Below are 21,603 nucleotides of genomic sequence, written 5' to 3'. Positions count from 1 at the left end.
ACTTTGTACTTTTTATCCTTCCGAATGGAGAAAAGAATACATAGGTTTTTGGAATCCAACTATTACATTTGATTATCAATTCAAAATACATTAAACTGGTACCGTCCTAGACTAGGAGCTAACAGAAACCGAACACGGCGTAGATTCCAACATAGGACTACTAAATTCGAAACCTCGACAAACCGAATATTGTCTTAACATAAGTTATAAAGAATATAACTTTGAACGGTTATCCAGAGAAGTATTAAAGAAATAAGGTTCACTTTCAACAGACAGAAGATTAAAAAAAAAAACACCACCACTCATTGAAAACTGACAAGTACAATGTTTACTAATTACCCTATGTATGAGCTGATGCCAGCACCCAAGGGAACAATATTGTTGGTCTCCCAATCATTTGAACTGGCTAAGAAAGGCATAGAACTTGACGTCAAATTCTTGATTTTCATCCTCAAATCTAACGCCAAGAAATATAAAATTATCGCTCATAATGGAATTTGCCTTGCATTCGGATACGACACATCATGCCACAAAATTTTCTGCTCCAAATCCCAGAAGAGAAGGAATCCTTTCACCCTCAAGAATTCGATGCCGAGTCCCCCGATTCCACGTTCCAAATCTGCACCAGACATTGGCAGCCCACAATCTCCCTCTCGCGCGAGTAATTCAGTTCGAACAACTCGTTCGACTGGCTCACCGATTATCGTCTGGCCAAAGAAATTGGGCGACCTCATCACAAGGAAAGCCAAGAATCCTCACCTAACAGAGGAGAGTCTCCAGGAGTTTAATAGGAGAAATGCAGAAGCAAGGCACAATACCAGCAGTCCGTATTACAAAGGCTTGACAGACTTTTCACTTGTTATAAATAGAGAAAAATTGTCGGGGTCGAGCCCTGGGAGAGAGAGCCATGCTGGCAGTTTCATCAGTTCTGGTTCCAAGTCGAGTTTTGTTGTGAAGGTGCAAGAATGGGGTTCGTCTTGCTTTACCTCGAAAAAGCATGAGAAGAGCTCTTCGTCATTGAGTTCTACATGGACCAAAAGCTCTCAGGATGGTCGTACCAGGACTTCATCTTCATCTTCATCATCACAAATGAAATTCAAAGAAACAGGAGAGACGGTAGCAAAAATAAAGACCAAGGTTTCTGCGAATTATAGGAATAAAGTCACGTTTGGAACCTCGGAGAGTGAAGAGAATCTATGTTTACCAACAACGGAGAAGCCTTTGAGGGAGAGAGATCTTGAACCGTCCATGCTGCCATTGCCGCCGCCCACTGCACAACCGGAAGAATCACTGCCGTATCCACAACCACAAATAATACTACCCACTGCACAACCATTGCCGTCAACACCAGAAGCATCATCACAACCAATAGCAGATGCATCACTGTCTCGGACCCCAGTTGGTGAAGGATTGACCGATGAGATTCAGAAAAAAGGAAATGAAAGAAAATATGTGTGGGCAGACAGATATAGGCCATTATGGTTGCAAGATTTTCTATGTAATAGAGAGACAGCACGTAGCCTTCAGGCCACCGTGAGGAAGTGGGGCAATAAATCAGAAGAATGTAGCCATTTCATATTCGAGGGAAACCCAGGCGTGGGAAAGAGAACAATGATTTGGGCCTTCCTCAGAGAAGCTTTTGGAGCAGAAAAAGTACAGGTACAATCGAAAAATTAATGCATATATCCTATGCTATATATAATACTTGGGACTAACACAGACAGACAATTTGGTGTCATGGTACAACATCCTAGTGGTATGATATCATGATAACACTTGTCAATCCCCACCATGCTATATATATTTCTCTTTATTTTTTATGATGTTTACTTATATTCAACCTTTTTCCTAATCTTTTATGATTTTTTTATTTTTAAAATTTAATTCTTGATTTTTTCGAAAAAAAGTACTAAAAATCTAAATTTGATTTTAATAATTTAACTTTATTATTATATTTTTTTACAACAAAACATTAACAAAAATGAACCAGACTCACACACAACGCAAGCGCAAGGGTGCTAGTGTGTACATGTATATTATTCAGTTGCATAATCTTTGTAATAAGAAGAAAGAAGCATGTGGGTGGATTCACACACCAGTAGAATAAAAATCGTGGAATGACAAGACTAAGCAATCTAATAAGGTTCATATAATAACAGCACAAATAATGTTCCAAATAACGAGGCCTAAAACTCATCGACAAGTTAATCATTTCAGGTTTAAGTTAAACCTGCACATTCTTGCTTGAGGATTTACTTAAATTTGTTATCTTCTGTATTTATAATCCACAGGCAAGAGAAGAATGCAAGGTATTTCATTTGAAGGTAAGTTCCAATCCCAATTTTCGCAACTCACCGCTAGTTCATATAATTCCAAAAGCTAGATATTCCTGTGCAGCACACATCAATACCAGCATCTGCATACAAATTCCTCAATAGAGAAACATGATTCTTTTCATAATGAGGGACTTTTTACTTTTACTAATTGCAGTTATAGATTACACTAGCATTGAAACTTTACACTAGCATTGAAACCAATAAAATCATGCATGTGTGGAAATCCCTATAGGACAACTATTAAACAGGCGACTGTTCCACACACAAAAATTAAGGTAGAGAAAGCATTAAACTCTCAGTCATGAGAGAAATAACTGTAGGACTTTTAAGGATATGTTTAGATATTTTTTCTCTTGTATTGCTGATCATTACAAGCCAAGTAAATAAGTATGGCAAGACAGCTGCATGTATTCTTAACATGAGTGTAGGACAGTTCGCATTCACAACAAATGAGCGTGAACTGAATGAACTAATTTTAAAAGTAACTAGTATGGCAACTCCTATGATCCTGAGCATGAGAAATCATTGGTCATTCCATTCTAGTTATTGCATAGAGTGAGGTATACCTGACAACTTAGGAAAGATTATGCTGCTCATGAGTTCTACATGCACTGCACAAGCATCTCGTTGTACAAAGGTGTGGACCAGATACCTGTTGTCCTCGCACTCACTTAACGATGCTGTATTGGTAATGAAAGAAAGAACGACACACCTCAAGTGCTTATCTTAATCACCGTGTCTCCCACTTTTAATAATTTCACAGGGAGAAGCAGTGAGCAGTGTCCTCGTTAATTTAAAGGTATCACCTCAACATATCGAAGTCGACCTTTCTGAACTCAAAGGTTATGAAAAGCATGTCATTGCTGAACTTATCCAAGAAAAAAATCAGAAGGTGCCTATCACAACTTTGCAAAACAATCGTGAGAACTGTAAAGGTATTGCAATACTTTATGTGAATATAATCATATTTAGGGTTGGGAAAAATACAAAAGTTACCATATCAAAAAATACATATCTTCTTGGTATACTGAAAACTTCGGTACGGTATGATAACGATACTGAAATTTTTGATACGATATCGGTATAGAATTTGAAATTTTCAATATTTCCATATATATCAAAATACCAAAATATTTTAAATTGAAAATATATAATACTTTAAGCAATAAAATTATAAATAATCGCTATACTATCGATATCGTACAAACATCTCGGTAATCAATATATTACAAATATTCCGTTAATCAGTATGCTTCTTGTACTGTACCAAGATTTCGGTATACCGAAATTCTAGTACGGTAATGATATATTTTTTCCTACAACAAATATTTCTGTACGGTATGGGCGAAAAATTTCAGCGTACCCCACCGAACCACCCCTAAATTTATATTCTGTCAAAGATTAATCCAACATATGATGTTGTTCATATAAATGTTGCAGCAATAATTCTAAATGACGCAGACAAGTTGTCTATTGATGCCTTGTCTTATATCAAGTGGATGTTAGAGAAGTTCAAAGGATGCAACAAGGTATTCTTTTGCTGCCGAGATTCTGCAAAGCTCGATCCCGTAAAGCCAATCTGCACATTGGTTCAACTCTTCGAACCTTCTGATGAAGAGGTAGCTGTCTTATCTTTTAAAAATCCCAGATACCCCATTAGACACATAAATTAGAGGGTTCAAAGTCTTTCATCACACAATTCCATGTCTTTTCCAGATTCTTGCAGTACTAGCATTTATAGCGAAACAAGAAGGGATACAGTTACCTCAAAAGTTAGCAAACCAGATGGCTAAAAATTCCAAGAACAACCTAAGACAAGCTATACGCTCATTTGAAGCTACTTGGCAGTTCAAGTATGTTCCACGATGTACACAACACATTTCAATCACGGTTTTTTCCCTTTGACAGCACACCTAGTTACACATTCCGTGCCCTTATGCCTTCAATGATATAGTTGCAGTTCTCCCTTGAAGGAAGATCAAGATATTAAAACTGGTTGGGAAGATAAAATCGCTGATATTGCTCGAAATGTAATAGAAGAGCAAAGTCCAAAGCAGTAAGCATCATTACGTATAAACAATTGATTCAATCTGAGGATACCTAAATCTAACAGTAAGAGTCATCTGCTTCTCCGTAGGCTCTATAATATCCGTGGAGAACTTCAAAATCTGATAGAGCATAACGTAGATCCTGGGTACTTGTTCCAAGTAAGGACAATATAAGCTTTATATTTACCGAAAATAAATTAAATAGTATTAAATTATCTCTTGTTATGCAGAATATAGTGGAAGAACTTAAAAAGAATCTTCCTGATCAGTTAGAGGAACAATTTGACAACCTATACAATGGCTATCAGGTACATCCTCAATAAATCACTTAGCTTTCTCTTCGCATTATCCTATAGCTAGCATGTCATAATATGATATCATAGAATGACTGACTAACTGATTTCTAACTGCCAGAAAAATCAAGCTATTAAGAAGTACCTGGCACCAGAAAACCATCAAGAAGTGGAAGGTAAGAGGCATGATGATCCAAGAAAGAATGTTCAACAGTTCATGAGGATTGAAGGTAAGAAAATGAATATCACATGAAACATGTGATGGAATGTTAAAGGGGGGATCTTTCAGCAGTTAAAAAAAAAAAAGAAAAACACAAACAAGAAAATAAAAAGAGAATTTGATGGACAAAAATTCCTATATAATTGATTAAAGATGCAAAAACCTAGAAATTTCTTGAGTTCGATATGACAAAACATGTTGATATCAATTCCATAGAAACTGTAAAAAGAAAATTAGAACTCCATTGCCCTTTGACCGATGACCAAATACATAGCATCATCCATTGATGATGCTCTTCCCCTATGAGTTTGATTATAATATTATTTGACAATAGAATCAACAGATTGTTTACCATATGCTTAATTTGATTTTTATTTCATTAAGTCTACATAGAAATGAGGAATCATACATTTCACTTCTTTATGTGGCATATTTGTACACATTCTAGTCATGGTGTGGCTTTAGGCAATGTGAACAATTACTTCAGTATTGCATATACACCAATCAATATTTATTTTGAGAACCTAAATTTTCCGGTGACAAGCTTTACTTGGTCATAAAGGCTTACTCTGGCTTTCAACTGGAAATTATAATTGCCGATACTTCTGTATCTATGTAAGGCTCAATCTCACTGGTAGCTCTTTTTCTCATCTTCAGAGTTTATAGCAAGATTCATGAGTTGGTACAAGGGCCTGGCTACAAAGAACAAGGAAGTTTGACCAAATGTAATACAGGGGAGCTTATTATATGGTTTCGCGAACCACCTGCTACAAAATATCATTCAAAGTTTCATACAACGATTTGTTGTCTGTAAGTGTATTGATTCCTCATTTCTAGCACAGAATAAAGCCAATCCCAACTGCATTGAAAGTAGACTTTGACGATGATGATGATTTTAAGCATATAATAAAACAGGTAATCAACAGTACATTAGTTTCGTACCGTATAAAGCTGAATGCATTGAAGAATGCACCAAGTCTCAACCCATTCGGGATTGTTCTCTTTTGATATGCACAGATTTCCTTCAAATTCTTTCTTGTAAATGAAAACTTTTCAGCATGCAAGCTCTCTTTTTTTATCTCAAGGAGATTGCATATGCTTTCTAGAACTAAATGTTTTACCTCTTTTGTAGGCCAACTTGAATAGCATGAAATGTTAAATCTCCATTGCTTGACAAGATATAGTGCTATCTTGGTTTATTAAATGAATTTCAAAGGCAAGTGAAGTTAAGATATCACTCTCTCTCTCTCTCACACACACACACACACGCACATGCAAATACACGTTCCAAATTTGAGACGAGTAACATGAGGAATATAGCCAAGGTGCTCCATTAGACACTAAACATCACCAAGACCAGCTGCTAGCCGATGTTACTGAACATAAGTGGCAAGTCCATCTCAAGAGATCCAGTGGCATCTTTGATGTCAAAGCAATAATGCTTCTCTATGCTAGACATTTTTATTTTGATTTATGGGAAAAAGCGAGAACCCCCCTACTTTGCCAAATCAACCTTCCTCACCTAATATCAGGTGCACGGAAAAAAGGCCAATTCAATAAATTTTTGACTAGAGACCAATAAAAGAGATGTGAAATCAACTTATTCATCTCAATTACCCAGCATACAGCAATTATCAAATAAAATGTCAAACGATATAAAACTACCATAAGATATAAGTTATCCAATAGGGAGTACAGTTGATATCAGTGGCATACTGAAACCATCTAAGAATTCAGGTATCTAGAAGTACGTCACAATACATGCAGGCACCAAGTAGTTTCCAAATTACAATACTAATGTGCTATAGAATCTAAATTTTCACATTCTAGCTAATATCCAACGAGATAGGATTTATATGTGAACTGCAGAAAGAAGATCCAAGCCTCCCACACAACCTTGATTTTAAGAGCCATGAACCAATTGCAACCATTTAAGAATGCAACAGCTAATTCATTAATTAGAAATGTAAATGAGCAGTCATAGCTGGAGCGATGTCTCATATAAATATGCAGGAGCAAATGCCCTAGAATTTGTACTGGTCGGACGTCACTGCAGGGGGGCAAAACAATATTTAACTCAACTCTTTAGGCAACATCTGTTATTGTCCGCATAGTAAATCTAATGAGCATATAAAGCTTGATTTGAAAGAAAAAAGAAACAAATTTATGAGAATATAAATGACATACACTATCATGTCGTGAAGATGATCTGACTAGTTCTTAGAGTTCAATGTCCTTTCTCTCTTATTTGAAAGAAGAATATCAGTTTGACATAAACTGGTAGATACACATACAAAAATGCAACAGCCAAGCAGATGCACCAAATTACAGGACAAAACAACTTTTATGCCTGTCATTATGATTTATATCAACCAACCTTGAATTTAGTAGTTCTAATGTGACATCAATCTCCGTTTGAATAATATTAGCATCATAAAAAATTAACAAAATGATGCAAGAGGTATTTTCATATAAGAAGAAATGAGAACAAAAAAGAACTAGATACAAAGCCAGATTCATAATTCATCAATCAAATCATTCCATGAACGTCTACATTATTCTGATTTAAGAAAAAACTTAAAAGTCTCTTTAACATCTAAGATGACAGGACATAACCTTACGACCAAATCCTGTCATATACTTTACTGTACAACATCCAGGAAAATGTTTACAAAATCTTTTGTGTCATCTAACTACAGGTCTCAGATGGCATAATAGTAGCTTTATTGAACAGCCAACCGCTGGAGGTGATCTAAGAAAACCTCGAAGCTGACATCATCTGTGAAAAGGATATCACCTCCCGGAGCAGCTGGAGCATCCGAATTATATGTGGCAGAAGGATTCAATTTGGCTAGCAAGAAACGAGCCTGCAAATTACTATTATGGTTATGGCATGCTCTTTTCTTTTATGGTGATAAAGATTCAAAATCAAGTCAGGACAAAGTTGGTCAAAAGTAGTCTGGTTCCACGTATATTCAAACAATGGAAAATAAATATTTCATTTGTTGGACCTGCACTACCCAACCACAACAAAAGAAACTCATGCAGTTGTTGCAAGCATAATATTTCTCTCTTTTAATTGGTATCGTTCAATCCAGTTCTCTTCCTAAGCACTTGAACTCAATTTGCCCATTCTAACTTCAAGAAAAAATAAAATAATTAAAAAAATAGTTTTTCTTGGCATACTGTTCAAAACAAAGTTTTTCTGTCAAAATAATTATCCAAACGGGATTAACCAGAAGAGAAAACCTCAAACTCCTTTCCCCATTTGTACTGGAATCATTTGTTTTTCCGAGCATGTGCTGGGCCTGGGAGGGGAATCATATTCAGCCTGTGGTTCTTTTTCTATTCAAAAACAGCTTATATTAAGTCAACTTAAGCCATCTATTTCCAAAACTAATATCCAACTTAATTGATAATTTCTGTGGGATAGGAGGATTAGAAAAGGGAAAGGCATCATAGAGTAAACCAGGACTATAATGACAGAAGGGTAGAAGAGACATCAGCCGTAACATACAGATAATTGATTTAACCACAAGCACGGCTGATTAAATTGTATGAATCGGGTTCTGTTAGGCATTAAATCAAATATTTAGGCTACGTTTGGATTAAGGTTTAGGGATTTAATTTGGATGGACGGATTTAATTTGAGAAAAGGATTTAATTTGGATTTTAGATGACAGCAATATAGAATGCATTTGAAATCATGGTTGTTGCTCATGCCTGAGCTTAAATTCAGAGAGCATGACTTTTAAGTTAATAGAAAACCATCCAAACAACTAAAATTAATTTAAAATCAATTATTTAAATCTTTGGTTTTAAAATACCAATTTCAAATGCAACCTTTATAAAATTCATTAACAGATTCCACTTAGACCTCCGATCAGACTCCACTATCTGCCATCCAGTACAGAGAAGCTCTAGAAACAACACTACGCAAACAGCTCAAAAAGCCAAAAGCGGGAATAGAGGTTCAAACATCCAGATCTGATATGTACCTCCAGATATTTCTAGTTCTATAAGAAAAGATACACAAACACCGAGCATAAGTACTTTTTGTGACTATAAAAATATAACTAACTAATAAGATGCCAAAAGATGAAGATGATACTGAAAAATTCACTCAGGAGATAAAATCAAACACCTGAGATCCATGCTGATCACAAATTACTAAGCGAGGCACTGGAAATCTCTCTCTTATTATGGAATCCGCATCATCATGTGGAGCTTGCAGCAAGTGAGCAAAGGCCTACAAGATCATAAAATTGAGTATGCAGTATTAGGTTGAGGATAAATGCAATTGACTAAATGTCATGACTTCAGCAGACAAAAACTGAGTCTAGTTCATCCACATCCATAGGCAAATTGTAACCTGGATACAATACTTTTTTCTTCTTTTTTTTGTTTATAGAAAACAATATTATATTAAATTAAACAAAAAAAAGAATAATTAAAAAAGGCGGACCAAAGGCCCATGCAGGATAAGTTAAAACCGAGTCAAATTAACATAATCAGACTTCAATCCCTATACAAATCTGTATCCGCAAAATGTTTGAAATCGGCAGTCTTCGAGGTCCAATTTGGAAATCTAAATTTTATCTTGTCCCAAACATCGTCAAGCATGTCTTCTTCATTTTCAAATATCCTCCTGTTCCTCTCCAACCTTAAAAATGATTAATGACTTTTAGGCCTCTTATCACTGTGTCGTGAATACAATAAGGTCCTTTGTGGTTAAACCACATTATCACAGCACAAATTCTGACATAGGTATTTCCCACACGTTCTCTAAAATCTATCCGATTAAAAAAAAGAAAAAACAGTTTGGGCATCGTTCAAAACTTCAAGTAATCAGTTCCCTCATGAGATAATAACCCATGCACTTCTAGCTATCTATAATGGCTGCCTAATTGTCACTGCCATAGTTGAATGCCGTTTTTGCTGCGACATTGTGTATGGTTTCTATCAACAATTTTTTTGCTTCAAGAAGAATACTATGGTTTTAATTTCCACACTCGTGTGTGTGTGTGTGTATAATTACAATATATCTTTGATACAATTTAATTATGATTTAGTAATAGAAAGATATCCTTCGAACTACCACAATTTTATCCTTGTACTTTCAACCATACAACGAGGCAATCATAGCGATAGCAATCTAAATGAAGAAAGATTAGTGAGTTTTATAGCCCGCTAGGTATTAGATCGTTCATGCAGGATTTTATGGCCAAAACACATAAGTCATGCTTTGTGTAGCATTATCTCTGTAATGTTTGGCTTTCTTATTTTAGCTTGTATAACCAATGGGAATGAAGAATCAAGAAGGTGCACCATACCATGCAAGATGAAGACACAGGAGATAAGTTCCAATCTCAATTTATCCAACTAACTAAACAACTGGAAGAGGCGAGAAGAATAGAAGGGAGATCGAAGCAGTTGAGAGGTAGTACTGCAGATATTCATTCTTCGATCAAGATTGTTCTCTGGTTTTTGGCGAGGAGTCTTCGAGAGCATAGAGGGTGTCTGTATCAATCTTTGTGATTGTATTCTTGATTTCTCTTCGTGTTTTTCATTCTTGGAGTATTGGCGATTGAAGTCGATTCATTGTAAACGATTGATGCACTTTGTTATTGTTTGAGAAAAAGAGCTTTGGGCCAAAGTGGATGTAGGATGGTTATATCCGAACCAATATAAATCATCGTGTCAATTTTTCGTTTGCATGTTTTTCGTTTGCCGATTATCTTGTTTCGATTCGTGTTCAAGATCATTTACATGTACTGGGATTTGATATATTGTTGATCGTGTAGTCAAAGTGATATTTGTTGTCTGCATTTTCACGATTAACCCAACAAATTGGTATCAAGAGCTGAGGTTCAATGATGACTAATACACGTTTTGACATTGAAAAATTTACGGGCAAGAACAGCTTCGGATTATGGAGATTGAAGATGCGAGCTCTACTGGTTCAGAATGGACTCGAGGATGCTTTGCTTGGTGAAGAAAACGTCCCTGAAAAAGTCAGGGGTGTAGACAAGAAAGACATCCTGGCGAAGGCACATAGTGCCATAATTTTGAGCCTTGGAGACCGAGTTTTGCGAGAAGTATCTAAGGAGGAGTCTGCTGCTGCGGTTTGGTTAAAGCTTGAGCATTTGTATATGACAAAGTCTTTAGCCAACAGACTTTTTCTCAAGCAAAAGTTGTATACCTTCAAGATCTCTAATGGTAGATCGATTGAAGATCATATTGAGGATTTCAATAAGATCATCTTGGAACTTGAGAACATAGAGATAAAGATTGAAGATGAAGATCAAGCATTACTGCTTTTGAGATCACTCCCGGATGCTTATGATAATCTCAAAGATACCATGATCTATGGTAAAGATTCTTTGTCTCTTGAAGAAGTTCACGGTGCTCTGATGTCTAAAGAATTGAACAAGAAATCAGGAAATGGAAATGATGATCATAGTAATGGACTCTATGTTAGAGGAAGATCAGAAAGAAGAGACTCCAAGTTCAGAGGCAAATCCAGATCAAAATCTAGACAAAGATTTGTTAGGAAGTGTTATTCGTGCCACAAAGAAGGACACTTCATCAAGGATTGCCCAGATAGAAAAAAGAAACAAGCAGAAAAAGAATCCAGTTCTGGTGATGTAGCCGTGGCACAAGATGGCTACGAAAGTGCAGATGTTTTGATGGTCACTACAGATAAATGTGAAGTGGATTGGATCCTAGACTCGGGATGCTCATTTCATATGAGTCCTTGCAGGGACTGGTTCAGTGATTTTACCAGAATAAATGAAGGAAAGGTCCTTATGGGAAACAATATACCTTGTAAAGTTGAAGGCATTGGCTCGATCAAGCTAAGATTGGATAATGGTACACAAAGAACTTTGTCAGAAGTAAGATTTGTTCCAGGTTTGAAGAGGAACTTGACATCATTAAGGGTGCTTGATCAATTAGGCTATGAGTTCAAAGCCAAAGGTGGTGTCCTTACCATCACAAAGGGTGTGATGGTTGTGATGAAAGGAATCAGGCGCAATGGCCTATATGTCTTACAAGGAAGATCACTTAGTGACCCTTCTGTGTTGAGTGCTCATATCAGTTTGGACAAAACCAAACTGTGGCATGCAAGAATGGGGCATATAAGTGAGAAAGGACTTACTGAGCTTCACAAACAAGGGGTTTTTGGCAAAGATCAGATCAGCATTTGTGAACACTGCATTCTTGGAAAACAAACAAAAGTCAAGTTTAAAAGAGCTGAACACACAACCAAAAGCACACTAGACTACATACACTCGGATGCATGGGGGCCTGCAAGGAATCAAACTCATGGAGGATCAAGGTACTTCATAACCTTCATTGATGACTACTCTAGGAGAGTATGGTCGTACACAATGAAACATAAGAATGAAGCCTTGAAGAAATTCACAGACTGGAAGACACTAATAGAGAACCAGACATGAAGAAAGATCAAGAGGTTGAGAACAGATAATGGTTTGGAATATCTGAGCAATGAATTCAATGAGCTTTGTAAGAAGGCTGGAATATCAAGGCATTTGACAGTAAGACACAATCCACAGCAAAATGGACTTGCAGAAAGGATGAACCGTACCTTGCTAGAAAGAGTCAGATGTATGCTTTCAAATGCAAAACTACCTCCGAGCTTCTGGGGAGAGGCAGTAACCACAGCCTGTTATCTTGTTAATAGAAGTCCATCTGTGGCTTTGGATTTTAAAACACCTATTGAAGTTTGGTCAGGCAAGAAGGCAACTTATGAAACATTGAGGGTGTTTGGATGTGATGCTTATATGCATATCAACCAAGGAAAGTTACAGCCAAGAGCCAAGAAAACTGTTTTTCTTGGATATCCAGAAGGGGTCAAGGGATATAGAGTATGGCTCTCAGAAAATGGATCAGGGAAGGCTGTTATAAGCAGGGACATCACCTTTAATGAAGATAGTGTGTTGAAACAATTGCCTATTACAAATGGGGACATCACTGACGAAGGTTCAATCAATAGTGACCCCATTATGGTGGAGCCACAAGGAGACAGCACTGATTTGCAAACTCATCTTGATATGCACCAAGAAACAGAAGAGATTACTCCTCCAAGAGATAATGATGATTGACAAATTATACTCTTGCAAGAAATAGAGTAAGAAGGCAAATTAAACCTCCAGAAAAATATGGATATGCTGATTTGATAGCATATGCTTTGAATGTATCACAACTTATGAACAGTGAGGAACCTAATTCCTATAATGAGGCTATACACAGCAAGCATAAGCTTGAATGGAAGAAAGCTATGCTTGAATGGAAGAAAGCTATGCTCGAAGAAATAGATTCTCTTAATAAAAATCATACATGGGAATTGGTGAAACTACCAAAGGGCAGAAAATTGATTGGAAGTAAGTGGATATTCAAAGTTAAAGAAGCGATTCCAGGGGTTGAACCTTTGAGATTCAAAGCAAGATTGGTGGCGAAAGGCTTCACTCAAAGGGAGGGCATAGATTTTAATGAAGTGTTCTCTCCTGTAGTAAAACATACATCGATTAGGATTTTGTTGGCTTTGACAGCAAACCAAGATTTGGAGCTGGAACAGATGGATGTAAGAACAGCTTTCTTACGTGGTAGCCTGGATGAAACCATTTATATGAGACAACCAGAGGGTCATGAAGTTCCAGGGCATGAATCAAAGGTTTGTCTGCTTAAAAAATCCTTGTATGGTTTGAAGCAGTCATCAAGGCAATGGTATAGACGCTTTGACAGTTTCATGAGCTGTCATTTGTTCAAGAAAAGTGACTATGACAGTTGTGTTTATCATAAGAAAACCTCAGAGGGATATACCATCTATTTGCTGCTCTATGTTGATGATATGCTTATGGCATGTAAGAGCATGAATGCAATTCTGGAACTGAAAGAAAAACTCAAAGGGGAGTTTGAAATGAAAGATCTCGGCCCAGCACAAAGAATACTTGGAATGCAGATTACAAGAGATAGAAGGAGAGGTCTGTTGTATATAAACCAAGAAGATTATCTCAAAAGGGTTGTATCCAGATTTGGAATGAAGGATTCCAAATGTATTACAACACCTTTAGCTGCTCATTTCAAGCTGTCCATTGATCAATGCCTTGCCACACCATATGAAGAATCTGTCATGCAGAAAGTACCTTATGCTAATGCTACTGGCAGTTTAATGTATGACATGGTTTGTACAAGACCTGATTTGGCTTATGCCACAAGCCTGGTGGGCAGATTCATGAGTAGACCAGGTAAAGCACACTGGGAGGCGGTTAAGTGGATCTTGAGATACCTTAACTCCACTCTGAAAAGGGCTTAGTTTATGGCAAGATTCAGGGAAAAGAAAAAGGCTTGATTGGATACATGGATGCTGATTATGCTGGTGATTTAGATAAACGAAGATCAACTACTGGATATGTTTTCACTTACAATGGAAACACCGTCAGTTGGAAAGCAAACTTGCAACCTCTAGTGGCACTGTCAACTACAAAAGCAGAGTATGTTGCAATCACAGAAGCTGCCAAAGAAGGAATTTGGTTAAAGGGTATTTTGGCTGAGCTAACTGGACACAAGGTGGATGTCAAACTCTTCTCTGACAGTCAAAGTGCTCTGCACTTAACAAAGAACCCGATGCACCATGAGAGAACAAAGCATATTGATATAAGATTGCATTTTGTTAGAGATTTGGTGGAACAAGGAAAAGTTCAAATGGAGAAGATTGCCACTGAAGAAAATCCAGCTCATATGCTAACCAAAGTCATTCGTAATGTGAAATTCCAACATTGTCTCAAGTCAATCAATGTTGGAGAACTGGACACTGTTCCTTAGCTACTGTGATGATGATCCAAAGCTCATAAGAAATCCAAGGTGGAGTTTTGTAATGTATGGCTTTCTTATTTTAGCTTGTATAACCAATGGGAATGAAGAATCAAGAAGGTGCACCATACCATGCAAGATGAAGACACAGGAGATAAGTTTCAATCTCAACTTATCCAACTAACTAACCAACTGGAAGAGGCGAGAAAAATAGAATGGAGATCGAAGCAGTTGAGAGGTTGTACTGCAGATATTCATTCTTCGATCAAGATTGTTCTCTGGTTTTTGGCGAGGAGTTTTCGAGAGCATAGAGGGTGTCTGTATCAATCTTTGTGATTGTATTCTTGATTTCTCTTCTTGTTTTTCATTCTTGGAGTATTGGCGATTGAAGTCGATTCATTGTAAACGATTGATACACTTTGTGATTGATTGAGAAAAAGAGCTTTGGGCCAAAGTGGATGTAGGATGGTTATATCCGAACCACTATAAATCATCGTGTCAATTTTTCGTTTGCATGTTTTTCGATTGCCGATTATCTTGTTTCGAATCGTGTTCAAGATCATTTACATGTACTGGGATTTGATATATTGTTGATCGTGTAGTCAAAGTGATGCTTGTTGTCTATGCATTTTCACGATTTACCCAACAATCTCTACATTGTATTCTTACAACAAAATTCAACCACCTTTCTTTTAACGACGAATCAAAAAGGAACAAGCATTAAAAGGTTATATTCTATACAAAACACGTAATTGGGTCATTAGCTTTTTCGACAATTTATTGTTTGACCATTGCAACACTTTCACATTTCAATAATGTTAGCCAACAACTTACCTGATGCTCAGGCTGTTCATGATAGCCAGCTTTCCGCCACTGAGCAATAGTTGATCCATGAAATACAACAATTGTGAAATATGAATCCAAAAGAAGGATTTTATCAGCAACAATGGATGTCACATCAAGAAGAGCAGGTTCAGGTCCAGAATGAAAAGAATAGGAGATCAAGGAGGGTTGAATCATGACCACTGAATTAGCTACATTTTCCCTGTTCAGAATCATCCTAAAGTATGCGGTCTCGTCCGGGCTGTTGTTAAAAACCTGTTTTATACAATATGAATAAAACTCAGATTTTATTCCCTCAATCACACAAGTCAATAGTCCCATATAATCTGTTTCAAAACTTAATTTTGTGACAGGGAGCAAAATGATATCTACACTTCTGTACATCTCACTTAATGATAAAGCTCTTTTTCAAAGACAGACAAGCAGCAAAAGGAAACAAAGGCAATAACTGCAGACCTGGACAAATTGTGAGCGCCGTAAATGAAACATGAACTGTGGAAATATTGATAATCTAGGAGATAAACTGAAAGAAGAAGGGCTATCCTTCTGGTACTCCCCGAATCGGGAACATATATGAATCAATGATTTATCCAACCATCTGATGGGGTCAAATTCAGCCTGAAAAAAAAAATTACCTATGTTTACCAAGTGTTTATGCCATAACATCAAAGTAATGAAAATATCAAACTCCGAGATGAAGGAAAAAGGTACTTGCTCGTGCACGAGGCATATAAACTTTTCTTTCAAGAACAGAAAAATTCCAAATAGCGATGGAAACGGCTGTCCATACAATGTTAAATATATCCATCGCCCATATTTTTTAACCATTGAGATGAAAACATGGAACATGGTAAAAAAGGTAATATCTTCCTTACTTCTAAAATCAATAAAGAGTGTACATGTCAGAGCCCAAATTTTTCGATGCAACTGAAGCAAACTGGAAGAAGCAAAGTCAACAGACAACAGCAAGTCAACCAGAATAGATCAATGACCGAAGGCATGAGCAATCAAGCAGAGCCCGGAAAGATGGAAAATGAATAGTAGGGACTGCATAGTAGTGAGATCCAAGTGTTGAAAAGTTGGGTGCTTAGTTCAGGAGCTAGTAGTGGAGGGGTAAGCAACGGAATAAGTCAAACATGCTAGACTAAGTATTGAGCAGTTCGAGTATGAACAGTTTACAGCACAGCAATCCCCTTGCGACATTTCAACTCTTGAGAAGTTACACGAAGCAGTCAGACACTCAACCATTCCAGCACGCCAGTGTGAGTGTGAGTGTGAGTAATTCTGTAATTTGGCAGATTATTCAAGAGCTAGCAATCAACACAGAGTCTAAAGTTCAGCAGACTCACAAAGCAATTCAACAATCTATAAGCAATTGGGAGCCTGACCATTACTAGTAAAGAAGTCCGCAAGCAATCGGTCGGAGCTCAACAATCTCAACAGGGAAATATTGATCATGAAGCAGATGGAAGTTGACGATTGCTTGTGGACTTCTTTACCTCAACAGGGAAATATTGATCATGAAGCAGATGGAAGTTGGCAATTGACAAATGGACTGCCATTCAATGAGGAAAAAATTTCATGAAGACATCAAATCATGAAGCAGATGGAAGTTGGCAATTGACAAATGGACTGCCATTCAATGAGTAAAAAGTTTGATGAAGACATCAACGTGTGAAAGTTATCTAAGACAAGCAGGTAGTCCAAACCACGAAGTTATTGAAGTTTGAGACCATATTTCAGAATGATAAGACACCCCAAGGTGCAAGGCACAAGAAAGTAGTCTGAGGTGCCAAAAGCACCCTGAAGAGAGAAGAAGTCCCGAAATGTAACGTAGTGTTAAAAATAGAACCATTTTCCATATTAAACTACTGTCGTCATACTTGTGTTGGCAAGGTTAGCAACTCTCGCTTTTTCCTGAAATTGAGTGTTTATGTAGTTAGGAGAGAAAAACTATTAGGTCGGAGCCTAGGAACTAAGAATGTAAAAGTTGGATAGTACTTGGTTTCAGAATTTTAGATCCCATGTGTTGAGATAATTTTATGTATATTATTGATGTGTTATAACAGAATTGTTTTATGATTAATTATGGTTTACCGTTGTACCTAGAAACGTCTTTACGGAAGCTTTCTGGTCAGTAGAAAGGTCTTTTGTTCAGCAAAGAATATACTTTAGTTCTGTTTACTTTCTAGTATTAGGACTCGGTCATTTCCAATTAAGAAACTAATCAGTTCCCTCGTGATTTCAATTCAGATCGGTTCGTACTTAGATTATTTGCACGCAAGTTATGAGACAGGATCAGTGATAGCTTTTTCTTTAGGACAATGATAGCTAAATTTAGAGAGATTAGAATTTTGAAATCCTCATTTTAGATCATTGATGCTGAACAAGAAGTAAATTAAGCAAGAGCCTTATAAGCATCAACGACCACGCAAGCGAACATATTCCACAATTTTGGGATTCAGGGTGGTCAGGACGTCACAGAAAATAGGAACAAAACAGAAGGGAAAAAAATATCGTGAAAAATGGAATTTGTTCGAGAGCAATAATCTAGCTAGATATCGTCATAGAAATTTTTCAGAAATGAGTGTTCCTTTTCACAAGCCAGCATTTGTGACCTGATGGTCAACTGTCTCTTCAAGACCCTAAAGTAATCTCTGTAGTCTGTCACTCTGTCCACGTATCTAAGTAAGGATTTAGCTTCGCAAACTAATTTTTTTTTATAGGAAAAGAAATTATATTTTACATATATGGATCAGCTATTAATTACAAAAGGCGGATAGCCGGATATATACAAAAAGCTTCGCAAACTAATGATAGTACTTTGAATTAAAATGCAATCTAATCATGTAAACCAGCACATGGTAATCAAAGCAAGGGCACGGACTTGTGCGATCGTAAACTACGACCAGCTGACTTGATAAACCAACTGCTTCAATATGTCATGGCAATCTAAGTAAAACTCAAGTAATAAACCACAACCTACTATTTTTCTACACATCAAGTATCTAATATATGTAACAAACAGCTCAAAAACAACAGGTTCAAGCATAGGACCTCGGTTTCCATTTTTAAAGAAACTTGACGAGCCATTACGACCGCTGCTGCTTCTTGATCAAATCCAGATAAAATGTCCTGCAGAATAAAGTAAACCAAATAACCCATACATTTTAAAAATGGTTTTTGATGGTGTCATTTGATAGAGATTTGGAGATGAACTCTCGTAAGTGTAATATCTGTGCACATAGCCCACGATCTCTGATTTCTAATCCTTTGTCATGCAATTGTATGAGTCAATAGAGAAGCTTTGGAAGATATTACTGAGAAATGGCATCAACATACGTGAAAAGGGGGGAAATAAATGATTAAAAGAATCTAAGAAGTTTGAAAATAGGGAAATTGGATCATACAACATATCTAACTAGATCAAACTAAATTTGGCATACATTTGTTGATAGAATCATGTTGTGCTGCTCAGAAGCAGCATATTATATCTAAAGAGTAAATGGAGGCTCAGTTTTTTGTGTTATAGACTCATAACACAACATTATTGAAAATAAACAAATTCTCTATTTGGATTAGTACAGATTCCTTTTCCGATATATTACTTTTTTTAAACTCCTGATTCATCCTGAGACATAAATCGAGATAACGGTCAGTAATAGAACAAAAAGATACAGAATAGCTTGTACAAACTGCTTTTTAAGCTGGTAAAACGAGTTTGTCACAGCATAGTCTGCTAGACACCATTGGACAAATACTTATTTTCCTAATTTTTTACATACTTGTACGTCTTCGGAACAAATTTTTGTTCATTTCTACAGCAGAAAATAACAGTTTCACCAAGAAGACATCCACCAGTTTGTGATCACATGAAAGTTTGTCGAGAATAAACAGAGAAAAACAAGATAATATGCTTACCTCTTTGCTTCCAGGCCCAGTAACCCATCTTCTCGAGATGGTAGTGGCACGAAGTCTCATTTGTCCACTGCCATGCTGGTAACTGGGGAAGAAAGAATTTTTTTAAAAAAGTCAAAAATCAGCTTTGCTCACGGGGCACAACATATCAAACATATGTAGGTCAGATGCCTACTAAGTCAGGAACTGAAAATAGAACTGGTTGTTTGCCGCTTGAGCAATCACATCTGGGCTCTCTTTCTTGATAATATCAAATATTAGACACAGGGAAGTTGTTTTGTCCAGGCCACATAACTTCCATGCAGTTGTATTTCCCTGGCCAATAATAGTTTCAGAGGACAAAGGACCTTTCTGCACAAAGCCAGAAACTTCTAACATCAGCCTGATGCAGATTGGAGAAAGTTCTTCCACATGTAAAGATTTCATACCTTTTCAAGGGATGCACAAGGGCCGATAATTCCCTGAATTTTTATATCTTTTGAGCAATTGATCTCAAATATACCACTGCACAAGAAAAATGTTGATGGTGGATCATCCAACACACTTTAAAAACAAAAAATAATATGGAAAAGCCCCGGGCCTCCATTCAAATATTCAAACTATTACAGGTCACAACATAAGTGAATAAAATGGATAAATAATTATTCTTTTAACGATGCTAAATGATAATTATTGTCTCACATAAAACTGAAAATGTAAAATGTCATTATAAAGTCTGTCAAAAGATTGATAGAAGCAAAAACCATCATGGAAGTGATCTTTCCAAGAAAGTACTTCCAGATCTTACTTCGATGATAGCCCAAGATCATGGTCATCAGACTGAAAAACCCGCTTTAGAGACTCCTTGAAAACTGAATGGCCAAAACTTTCAGCAAGAACAACAAGTCCACCAGTTTTTTCAACAGCTACCTTAAGCTCAGCCACCCCAACCTGGTAAAGAGGTGTGTCAATGTCTCAAAGAGGAATGGAGACTATTGATTCCATGATAACACACACATATATGCGAGACAAAACAAAAAATCAATTATTTCCTTCACTGAGATCGCAGAAACTACGAGAACACAAGAAATGACAATCACTAACATAACAATCAGCATCCATCTGATAAAAACCTCTTTTTTCATCGATTGATAAGAACCATTTTTTTACATTAGCATTTTGAAACCCACAAATCAATTTGGAAAAAATGTGCCAGCGATAGGAGCGGTAGAAAAAGGATTCGCATTCACGTGTCATGCACACTAAGATGTCCATTTTTGGACAGTTACTTCTTAATGTTTTTATGAAAGCGTTTTTTACAAAATTTATATAAAAGGTTTTAAAAGTTGTTTTAAGAATCAATATATGTTTGGACAATTATTCTATAAAAACGTTTTTATATTTGAAAAGATGCTTGAACAATTATTTTAAAAAAATGATTTTATAGTTAAAAATAATTAAAATGTGTTTGGACGTTTTATTCCACAAAAACACTTTAGTTCTCATTTAACCAGCGTTTTTTAATTCTAAAAACATCAAAAAATACTTTTCAATCGTTCCTTAAAAACCATACTCAGAAAACTCTTTTTTGAAAAAAAATATCAAAAATGTTTCACATAAATGTTTTTTTTTTATCAAAAACACAAATATTATTAATACTTAAAAAGATTAAAATACAAAGTGTGGACCAGTGGTCCACTAATCCTCAAAAGAGGTTGAAAGTTAGTCTATCTCAATGCTAAGCTCCAATCCCTATACAAATCTGAAATTGCAAAAGGTTGAAATTCTTTTATAATATGTAACCAAGTTGATCCGCTCAACTTAATCTTGTCCCAACTTTCCTCAATCGAATTTTCTTCATCTTCAAAGATCCTTCTGTTTCTTTCTAGCCACACCATCCAACAAACGCAATGCACTAGAACACCCCACAAAATTTTCCCCCTTGTTCCCAGTGACCATCCCAAATCTGCACATAAATGTTATCTAAGCACATACTTAAGTTTTTTTACTTGTAAAACATTAAAAATGTTTTTAAAGTACTTGTCCAAATAAAGTCTAAACTCTTTGATTTGTTTCTTGTCTTTTTTCTTTTCTAATCATTATTGTGCACAAATTACGGGCAGTTAGGCCCA

General features: G+C 36.4%; 2 protein-coding genes across 3 annotated transcripts in view; one reads left to right on the top strand and one right to left on the bottom strand.

Annotated features, from left to right (window-relative positions):
• The first annotated feature begins 342 nt into the window (after positions 1-342).
• LOC140861325 (uncharacterized) lies at positions 343-6,056 on the top strand. Its single transcript, XM_073264334.1, has 12 exons — positions 343-1,659; positions 2,292-2,324; positions 3,100-3,271; positions 3,777-3,955; positions 4,053-4,183; positions 4,291-4,392; positions 4,474-4,543; positions 4,615-4,692; positions 4,799-4,907; positions 5,518-5,579; positions 5,735-5,812; positions 6,030-6,056. The coding sequence occupies exons 1-12, from the start codon at positions 343-345 to the stop codon at positions 6,054-6,056; spliced, it is 2,358 nt and encodes a 785-aa protein (XP_073120435.1).
• A 1,321-nt stretch (positions 6,057-7,377) lies between these two features.
• LOC140863344 (protein transport protein SEC23 C-like) overlaps positions 7,378-21,603 on the bottom strand; it is a 32,629-nt gene continuing 18,403 nt past the window's right edge. Inside the window, exons 5-13 of one of the 2 annotated variants that reach the window (XM_073266708.1) lie at positions 20,280-20,422; positions 19,921-19,996; positions 19,668-19,843; positions 19,496-19,577; positions 18,632-18,709; positions 16,031-16,192; positions 15,566-15,829; positions 9,042-9,146; positions 7,378-7,764 (exon numbers count right to left, since the gene is read on the bottom strand). In XM_073266708.1, the coding sequence (XP_073122809.1) occupies positions 7,621-7,764; positions 9,042-9,146; positions 15,566-15,829; positions 16,031-16,192; positions 18,632-18,709; positions 19,496-19,577; positions 19,668-19,843; positions 19,921-19,996; positions 20,280-20,422 (1,230 nt within the window). In that variant the 3' untranslated portion in view covers positions 7,378-7,620. Of the gene's footprint in view, positions 7,765-8,896; positions 8,914-9,041; positions 9,147-15,565; positions 15,830-16,030; positions 16,193-18,631; positions 18,710-19,495; positions 19,578-19,667; positions 19,844-19,920; positions 19,997-20,279; positions 20,423-21,603 lie in introns of those variants that run through there. The other variant, XM_073266709.1, reaches the window with a different exon arrangement.

This window comes from Henckelia pumila, chromosome 4 (genome assembly GCF_033568475.1).
Source record: "Henckelia pumila isolate YLH828 chromosome 4, ASM3356847v2, whole genome shotgun sequence".
Classification (NCBI taxonomy): domain Eukaryota; kingdom Viridiplantae; phylum Streptophyta; class Magnoliopsida; order Lamiales; family Gesneriaceae; genus Henckelia; species Henckelia pumila.
The sequence above is the reverse complement of the archived record's forward strand: the minus strand, read 5'-3'. Positions and strand labels throughout refer to the sequence as shown.